At 35.5% G+C, this 10,657-nt stretch overlaps 1 protein-coding gene across 1 annotated transcript; it reads left to right on the top strand.

Moving 5' to 3' along the window:
- The first annotated feature begins 4,421 nt into the window (after positions 1 to 4,421).
- LOC132629143 (protein FAR1-RELATED SEQUENCE 5-like) lies at positions 4,422 to 6,563 on the top strand. The gene has a single exon (XM_060344873.1). It carries the CDS (start codon positions 4,422 to 4,424, stop codon positions 6,561 to 6,563), a length of 2,142 nt encoding a protein of 713 aa, XP_060200856.1.
- Positions 6,564 to 10,657: the final 4,094 nt, after the last annotated feature.

The raw sequence follows: 10,657 nt of genomic DNA, 5'->3' as shown, positions 1-10,657 counted from the left end.
CCGGCAAATTATTCATACAGTGCAATACGCCTTTATGACGATCAGACAACATGCATATGTCCGTACGATCCTTAATAACATGAGTTTTCAAATGGGTCAAAAAGACCCCCCATGTGTCATTGCTCTCGTTAGCGGCAATTGCGAAAGCAAGAGGGAATATTGACCCTTTGGCATCCATTCCTACTGCAATTAAGAGCTTTATATCGTATGCACCATATACATGCGTGTCGTTTATGGATATCACTGGCCGGTAGTGAGCAAACCCATCAATACACTAGAATACGAAGTTGAAAATTTTACCCTCTATAAGCCACCACTCTACAACAATACCATCATTAAAATTTTGTAGAGCCGCCATATACCTTGGCAGCGATTGAAAAAAGGTATGCCAATTTCCAAAGATCATCTCAAAAGCGCGTCTACGCTCGAGAAATCCCTTTCTGTTGCTTATAGTTTTAGCATATGCGGTTTGAACGTTTCTAATGCAATATTTGATGGGGATCCTGCACAAGTTTAAATAAACAACATTTAGTAATGATCTTTTAATAGATATAAGACATATAATGTACTAGGTAGGATATGTTATCTAGGCGTTGCGGCAACGCCTTTAAGTAACACTTGAGCAATCATGTTTATATCTAAATTATAATGATCTGCTCGATTGTCTTCCATATCACAAGTGTGTTTTTGGCGGAATTTTGTGATAGCCCACATACCATCAGGCTTAACAGTTCGCCGAAGCAACCACTCACATCCTTGATACCGTCGTCTACAAACTAGCCTCCATATCTTTGTGTTTGACTGATCAACCTTAAACTCCCTTATGTCTTTAAAACAATAAATTTTGACAACCCGTTGCAACACCTTTTTGGATGCGAACAACATTCCTTTTGCAAGGTAGCATGGATCTCTATTGAGATCCTTTGGTTCAATCCAGTTTTTTAGGCGACTGTGATCATCTTCTCTTGTGAAGACAAATGCATCATCATGACTTTGCAGGCTGTCAAGATAAGGAATATTGTTAGAAGGCCACTGAATTGGGCTTTCAGAACTTTGGTTTTCCGCCATCGGTAGTGGTACGTAGTGGTGCATTGGTTCTTGTTGGTTTTGGCTTTGAGGAATATTGTTGGTCATACCAACTTGAACATCATCATCATCTTCATCATCGGTTACCTCTACATTATTAGCTATTTCATCGTCATCACTTGATGATGACACATAATAATTTTGAAAATCTTCATTATCAAGTGCATTCCTCCTCCTACACGAAAAGTAACATATTTTAAATACTAACATCATATATATATATATAGATTATTTAATGTCAAGGTGATGAACTTACTGTTGTTCATAAGCACTGTCATGCGTGGTGTGTTGTCAAATCAACACTTACATTACGCATTAAAATGATGCGCAATACAAGTGAGAGTCATATTAAAATGGTCAAATAATGCAGCAATGTATTGTCAAATCAAGTTTATATGTGTCATAGATTGCTGAAATTGTCATGCGTGGTGTGTTGTCAAATCAACACTTACATTGCGCATTAAAATGGTGCGCAATACAAGTGAGAGTCATATTAAATTGGTCAAATAATGCAGCATGTATTGTCAAATCAAGTCTATATGTGTCATAGATTGCTGAAATTGTCATGTGTGGTGTGTTGTCAAATCAACACTTACATTGCTCATTAAAATGGTGTGCAATACAAGTGAGGGTCATATTAAAACGGTCAAATAATAAAGTACTATATGTAACATGATTGACAATTTCTAGAAACATTCACATCAAAACGAGTTATCATGTCATTCTACACCTAGTTTGGTAATCTTGATTCTATTACATGTTTTACCCCAGGAAACATATTCGAAGCAATGGGTAGGCCATGAGAACTAAATGATGATTTTCAATACTCAAATAACCCTAACAACAGATTCAATCGAGAATACAATAATAAAATGAGAGTGGAGTGGGATTGGCGTGTTACGGAGGCTGCAACACTGGAGCAAAAGTTAGCGTCACTAGGGCTTAAACGCCCAAAAGAACGTGCTCTGTCAATGCCTCGTGAAACTCCACAAGAGTTTAATTTTGCTCTTAACTGTTTTCGCGAAGAGAACAATCGGATGCAAATACATTACTTTAGGGTAGAATATGGTATGCATGGTAGCACAAGATTTAGATCCAAGTGGGATTCGGACTGTGAGATGTCCGATGAAGATTAATATTTTTTTATATAAAGTAAGTAGGTAGGGTCATAAAGACCACCCCCCCTCCCAACTAGGGGTATATGGGGGTTTGCAACTATATAAGCGGCCCTTTCTTTTATTATTAGACTACAACGTATTCAATGTCGAGTAGTAGAAACGCAGCTTGATCTTTACTCCTACCAAAAGGACCAAATAGCAGTGATAATGAGAGTTCAAATCATAGCAGTTTTTCGAGTGATAACAGTGATTTCAAACTAGACGAGCTAAATTCCACCTTCTTATAGAGCGTAATGATGATTTTTACAGTGTGAAATATTCAGATCCGCGAGAATATTATTGTGGTTTACTCCGAGAATGGTCATATCGGCTTGCCGAATCAGAATGTCTTGTTCGTGACTTGGAAAATCTCAACGCTCCAATCGCAACAGGGTACTCAATAACCATGCCTCGAGTAGGTCCAGAAACTTGCAAGCTTGCAGTACAAAGGATTAGAAAAGAAAACAACAGAATGCTGGCAAGACGCTGTAGATTTTACATGCTAAAATTGGCCGAAGAACAAGCACCATCAACCGGTAGAGAACTAATATCTACTGAAAAAAGATGTGTCTTAAGAAACCGCCAATATTTTTCTGACGACGATATTGAAGACTTCTATTCTGATGAAGATTAGGGGTTATTTAAGTTCTTTTAAATTTCTGACTCATGCGGTTAATTTGTGTTGTTAGTTTATGATGAAGTCATCAATAAGAAAAAATTAGTAAGTTTTTAATTTGCTTTGATTGTTTAAGGCTATTATTAATTTCTAGCAAAGTGTGTTGAAGGGATGCAAATGAAGGAGAAGAGTTTGCTGAAAAATAGGAAATTGGGGAAGAGAAGGCACTTCATTTTTCTCCATGGAAGTTGGTTTGAACTCTTCAGCCTCTAGGTAAAGTGTTTTTTAGCTGAAATTGTTGTTGTCATTGCTAAAATAAGAACAAGAAGAGAAAAAAACTTAATTCAGGGCACTTTAGAACCCCTAAAACGACGATCCAAACGTTTAGTTATACTTGATGTAATGAGCCGACATTATTGTATGCAAAAAAAGATATTAAGTCCTATATAAAATATTGATATTTCGGGGTTTTGAAACATGACTAATCTTTGCCCAAAGTATGGAAAAAACGTGATTTTGATGGGTTTGAAAAAAAAAAGTAGTCTTTCACGCACAGAATTTGTGCGTGAAAGGACCAAATTAAAAAAGTTACAGTTTGATCCTTTCACGCACAGATTCTGTGCGTGAAACCTAATTATGTATTTTTTTTATTTTTATTTTTGTTAGTTTGGTTTTTTTTTTTCATACTAAATGGGTTGCGGGCTCTTAATTATCTTGTTGTGGACTCGGCTCCGCTCCAGTATAGAGATTGTCCAGTTTGTCAAGTGGACCTTTAATCTGCTGACATCTGGACACTTACAGATCTAAGGGTCATTAATTGTTCAACCAAAAAAGCCTCTTAAACCATGGTTAAACGCAGATAAAAGAAAATCCTAAAATCCCGCTTCAAAATTTTCGGAGCTGGTTGCAAGATATCCGACAAAATTGCTGTAGGAATTTCCTTCTTGTTGGGAAAAAGATTTTCTTACCATGGAAATTATATGCTCAAGAGAGGGACGATGTAACACTCAGCAAACAGAGAAAATTAAATCATTTGCAAGGCACAACAACAAAAGATCCGAAAGAAAAAGAAAATCAGTTGATGAACAATTCTTTTTCTTAAGAAGAAGTGACGACACAAATACAGGTTATTCATTGCTCTTACACTCCTCTTCTTGTTGCAATTGTCAATGTGAAAGCCTTTTACTTTTTGTTGGTACAATTGTCAATGTGAAAAGTGTCAACAATGTATTTGATAAAATGTCTCAACCAGAACCTTTTGAGAATATTACTTAGTAAATATGAATAACAAAAATGTGGGAATTTTTGCACACATCATAAATTGAATAAAGTTCAAAACTATATCACACAAATAGTCCTTGTAGACTTACACCTTGAAGTTGTTGAAAAATCACCGTTGTACTATGCCTTATGAAATTAAGCTTGCTTTGGAAGTGACATGTTGCTGCTACTATGTATTTTGGTTGTTTACATCACTGTGTATGCTTTTTTTGATAATGAACTCGTAAAATTTTAAGATTACTGATTATTTATCTTATTTATATTCTTTGTATTTTAGATTTATGGAGATTGGATCTAGTCAGTCTCAAAGTGGATGTAATGTGCTCATAAAACTTGGGATGGAATTTGATTCAGATGAGCATGCATATGAATATTACAATAAATACGCTGGTGTAATTGGTTTTAGCGTAAGGAGAGAATATGCTAACAAAAATAAAGTCCGAGGGTACGTGACTTCAAGAAAATTGGTATGTTATAAAGAAGGTTATAGAGATAAACACAAACGAGATACAATGGTTCAAAAACATAGAAATGAAACTAGGACGGGGTGCTTAGCTCATTTTAGTGTTAGTCGTCAATCAAATGGAATGTTTCGCATCCCTTCATTTGAAGAGAAACATAATCATCCTCTTGTTCCTTCTTCTTTGGCTCATATGTTACCCTCACAAAGAAAGATAAAAGTTGCTCAAGCATATGAAATTGACTTATTAGATGATTCAGGAATATGCCCTAAAGCTTCATTTGATTATGCTGCTCGTCAAGTTGGAGGACAATCTTTTCTAGGTTACACAAGGAGAGATCAGAAGAATTATCTTCGGGATAAAAGAAAAGATAGTTTGAAACATGGGGTGGCTCGTAGTTTGGTTGATTATTTTGAGAAACAAATACTAGAAGATCCTGCTTTTCGGTATTCTTTAGATCTAGATGACGATGGTTTGATAACTAATGTATTATGGGCTGATGGAAAGATGATAAGAGATTTTAAGATTTATGGAGATGTTGTGTCCTTTGATACAACATATAGAACAAATAAAGAGTATCGACCCTTGGCGTTGTTTGTTGGTTTAAATAACCATAGGGAAATGGTTATATTTGGTGCAGCCCTTCTATACGAAGAGTCAACTGAATCATTTGTATGGCTTTTTAATGCATTCTTTAAGATTATGTCTGCGGATAAACCACAAACATTTTTCACTGATCAAGATCCCGCTATATCTGCTGCTATATCATTTGTAATGCCCAAAACATATCATCGCCTTTGTGTATGGCACTTGGAAAAGAATGCATTTAAACATCTTAATCATATCTTTAGAGCTAATGAATCATTTCCAAGAGATTTTAGCAAATTGCTTTATGATTATGAGTATGAGGAGGATTTTTTAAGTGCATGGCAGGAAATGCTTGAGAAATATGACCTTGAGGATAATAGTTGGTTGAAAAACACATTTGTTGTAAGAGAGAAATGGTCCATGACATACGGAAGACATACATTCTCAGCAGGTATGCGAAGTACACAATTAAGTGAGAGTTTTAATGGATTTTTAAGGGGATATTTAAAATCTGATTTGGATATTGTTCAATTTTTTAAGCATTTTCAAAGATCAGTTGATGATAAGCGTGCCAATGAGAATAAGTCAAATTTTGACATGACTCAAAGAATACCTATTTTAAAGGTTAAACTTCCTTTATTGATTCATGCTAGGGAAGTATACACCCCAACTATATTTGATATGTTCCAAAATGAATGGGAAAGATCACTACTGGTTTCCATAAAGGACTCTTATAGTGAAGGAGAATTATGTACCTATAATGTTAGCACTCTTGGAAGTGTTAAGGAGCATGCTGTAACTGTTAAGCAATCAGTAACTCAAGTTTCTTGCAGCTGCAAATTGTTTGAATTTTTGGGTATACTATGTAGACATGCTTTAAAGATTCTGGATTTACTAAATGTGAAGGATATGATTCCGGTACATTATATATTAAAGCGGTGGACAAAAGATGCTTCTAACATGAACGAGGTAGATATCGATCTAGTAGAAAAAGATAGTGATCCAAAAGTTGAAGTTACTGCAAGGTACAGACATTTATGCCATACTTTTGTTCAAATTTCAAGTGAAGCTTCAGAATCCACAGAAGGGTATGAATTGGCCGCAAAAGGTGCGAATGAGATAATTGCCAAGTTAAAGGATATCAAGAAGAGAAATGAATCGCCTGAAAAGTTGGCTCCAAGCAAGAGTATTCAGAACGAACCGAGTGAAATAATATTTATTGACAACACAAATGTCACAAAGGTGACCGGGTTAAAAAGAAAGGAACCAACTCGTCGCTCTAATACTCGGCCAAAGAGTTTTACGGAAAAGTCCAAGAAGAAAGGTAGGACTTCGTTGCCAAAATCTCTTCAATGCCAAACTAAGCAGTGTTGACACCCAATTTTGTCCCGTTTCTCCTCCGAAATACCCATTTGCGCTTCTAATATTTTTTGGAAAATAAAAAATATATACTCATTAGTCTTTTATCAATACCGCCATTGTATCATTCTATCAATTATTATTATTTACCGCATTTTATTATTATTATTATTATTATTATTATTATTTATTAATATTATTATAATTCACAATTTTTATCATTTTCGGCATTTTACCAGCTTACGCATTTATCTTTGCATAATTAAATAATAGTATTTATTTAGTGCGGATTTTCAAAGAAAAATAATATATATTATTACACGGCTATTATAACACCATATGATTTTATTACCCGAGTCTAATAATCACACATTTTTGGTATTAAGCAATATTTTGTCACCCTCGGTATATCATTAATTAAAATGGGTCTTTTTATCCAAATTTAGAAGCCAAACTATTTTTTGCACTCAATCCGTATTTTGATTATTCGGATTTCAAATCAAAGTCCAATCAACTCATAAATATTTTTTGACCAGCCTATATTTTTTACCCTAATTTGTAGACCAGTCCGTGTTTAATTCGCTAGCTATTCTTTTAATACCTGGTCTAAAAATTGACCCAGTCCGCAAATGGACTGGGTCCGACTCGTTTTACTCAAAATAAGGGGAACCCTTTTAGGGCTTCCCCTCATTTTCTTCTTCCGCCTCATCACCTCCTCTGCTCCGCCTCCTTCACACCTCCATCTCCTCCATCACTCCGACGCCCCATACCCCACGTTACCTCACCTACACCCATACCTCCATCTTCACCACGTGATCCCCATCACCGACACCTCTGACACACCCCACGCCGCACCACACCTGTCTCCACCATCATCATCTCCACTCGCTACTGTCACTCCCACCTATACCTCTGACACACCACGCCTCCACCACACCCTGTCCCCACGTTCCTTTGTCCGCTCCTCTCAAACACAAAACCCTAATCCATCTTATAAATAATCCCATCTTTAGTCGTCTAGGGGGGGGGGGGGGGATCGGCAAGAATCCACTCGCAAAAATGAGTTCTTGAACCCCTATTTTTGGATCGAAAACATTCTCGAAGAACAGTTAGTTCTGTCGAAAACCCCTACCCTATTCCGTTCAAGATACGAAATCTGACACCCCCCCCCCCCCTCTGAAATAAGAGTTCTGAGTCACCCTTAAAATTTCCAAAATATCGAGTTTTATAGTGGTTTAAATCATTCAAAAACACCGAGTCCAAATATTCGGATGTTTGTTTTTCCTGTTTCGATCTGCTTGTGCCTGTTGTTGTGAATTCAAACGGCTTTGTTTCAATAGTCTTCGAGTGTAGATCTGAGGCTTTGCACCCATTTCGTTGCACCCGAAGAGGGTAAACTTTCCCTCTTTTTGTTATAATTCCTTCAAGTTGCGGTTTATATCTGTACGTTTAATATTTGATTGCGTTTATTCAAGATTAGTCTAGAATTGGTCTTAATAAGTTTGCTTTAGGTTTAATTATTATTGTTAAGTCGTTGGTTGTTGACCATATGCGGATTAATTAGTTTGTTTGATGTTGATGTTGGTTCACACGAGTATGCCTAGCTAATTTTGGCAAATAGATATAAGTTTGGAACCCCTGGAAATCGCTAATTACTAACAATATCTACTCAATCATGATTAGTTTGGTCATTTGCCATTTATTGAAGTAGTTGGTCAATCTGTTAGTTTTTTTTTTTTTTTTTTTCATGAAATCAGTCTGTCTATGCCAAATGCGTGTCATATATTGGTTTGCGCTAGTTAGTCATGATTTATATGTTGTCTCGTTGGAACTGATTAGTTAGGAAGATTCACATGTTGTTGGGTCAAACGAGTTAGTAATAGTTTCACATGATAATATTAAGGTTTAAACATGATGCGATTCTGCTTGGTTAAACATGATAGTGCAATCAACCAACTTTTTATCTGGTTGCTTATCTGAGTTAAAAAATGAATGAGTCATGATTCAGTCTAATACACATTTGGTCAACTGTGCTATTTAATTCCCTGTGTATTAAGTTTCACACTAACATTTGGCCTAAGTTGAGGTCTGGGTAGTGAGTTTATCTCAGGAAGGTGCCAAATCTAAATCACTGGCTTTGTTTAAAGACCTCGTATTACCCCCTTCCTCAAATTGTGGCTGAAACTGCATGTCATAATTGTTTCCTTCGTTCCCTTTCATTCATCTGAATTATAATACAAATATGTCCTGCATGTCTCTTGTATACTGGTCTTATGCTACAAAGCTTGTCTAAGATTAAGGATCAGTTATGAATTATCACTGAATATTTAAGTTCATTTGCATCCCTTCTTGCTGGTGTTGTATTTTTCTGCTTAAATTGCAAGCTTTACACTTTCGCATCTTGTTTGTGTTGACATGGTGAACCCCTGCACATGGCCCTTCTTGTTTGTCTTTCTTATATTTGGTTCTCCGTATGAATATAATATCTCTCTCTATCATTGTTATGAAATAGTCGATATGTTTAATTGAACATTCCTGTGTATTGTTATGCAAACTGGTAGTGCTTGAGGACCTGATGCTTAATTGGTTAGCCTAAGTGTGCCTTAATTCTGGACTGCTGTCATTTTAATTGGGATTGCATCTATTTATTTGACTGTTTTGTTCGGTATCTCGGTTTCACTGCCCATTTCATTCGTTTCAAGTGTTATCAGTTCGATGGCCAGCTCTCTGTTTTTTTTTTGGGTTGAATGTTTCATTTGTACATGAATACTTTGTCTTTAAGTTTCCCATGTGTGATGATCGTGCACTAATCCTTTTCCTTTTCATTTGTTGCATGATCATCGCATACGAGTCCGAGAGACTCGTCCACTTCCGCATTCGATGTTGGGCTAAAGCCCAACGAAATCCCCTCTCCGTGTCAGCCCAATCCGTGGCCTGCAGAAGAAGAAAAAAAAGAACTGGGCCGAAGCCCACAGCAACAGCAGTCTCAAAAAATGGGCTGGGCCCATTTGATATAATTTGCTCTTTTTTTTTTTTATGTGTTTAAAATGTATCATGCGACTAACCTTTTATTTTGTTTTTATCCTGTCGACTTAGATGAACCTTAGTGGGTTAGTTCAATATAATGAGTAGTTAACTTTAGGAAAACTAACTATTAATTTCGTAGGTTTCGTGCTCGTTTCTTTTGTTTTATTCGTCTTTACGTCAAGACTATCTAAATACTCATAATATTTATTTTAAGAATAATTGATTTTTCAAAATAGCCTGACCATATATTTTGAATCAACAAATCATACTTTATTATACTAGGCGTTTTAAACGCTATTAACACGCAAAAAATAGAAAATTAAAGGATATTTCACAAATATGTCTTTAAGTTTTGTTCGAATTATGCACACCTTTAGCCTTTAGCCGAATGTAGTTAATAAAACATAATCTCGTTTATACACTTCAAATGCAAAGTCAATTAATACTCCATTGTTTAGTTCGTTCAAATATTTATCGTGTAAGTTCGCATCTTCTTCTATTTTTAGGTAAATCATCATATTTTGCAAACTTCATCTTAATGCCACTTCCTTTGAAACTATTATTAACGATTATAAATTTTATTCAAAAACAGCATCCTAAGATTCCCCTTTATACAAATATTAATCTTGTTTTCAATAGTCTCTCATATTAAGTCTTAATAACCTTTATAAGTCTTATTCTAAAAAGGCATTTAAAGTTTCTTTATACAAATTATTATATATTTTCTGTAAATATTATTTCAACTAACATCATTTTCTTTTAAAGTCATTTTCTAAATTTTAAACCTCATATTTAATCTCAATTAACTAACCTAAGTTTGGTCGGATAACCGTAAGTTAACGGATTCTAAAGGATGCCTAACCCCTTCCCTTTAGGATAATATAGAGCCCTTACCTAGAATCACATTGGTTAAGCAGACTATTAATTAAGGTTTAGTTTTAACTTGGCCTTAGTTAACCTCTAGGTGTCCTAATTCACCGTTAAATTAATTAGGTGGCGACTCCTTAAAACAAAAGAATAAATGGGAATCACCAATACGTCATACTCCTTAAATCGACCCGGTTAAAATGGGGTGTGACAAG

Source organism: Lycium barbarum, chromosome 2, assembly GCF_019175385.1.
Source record: "Lycium barbarum isolate Lr01 chromosome 2, ASM1917538v2, whole genome shotgun sequence".
Classification (NCBI taxonomy): Eukaryota; Viridiplantae; Streptophyta; class Magnoliopsida; order Solanales; family Solanaceae; genus Lycium; species Lycium barbarum.
The sequence above is the reverse complement of the archived record's forward strand: the minus strand, read 5'-3'. Positions and strand labels throughout refer to the sequence as shown.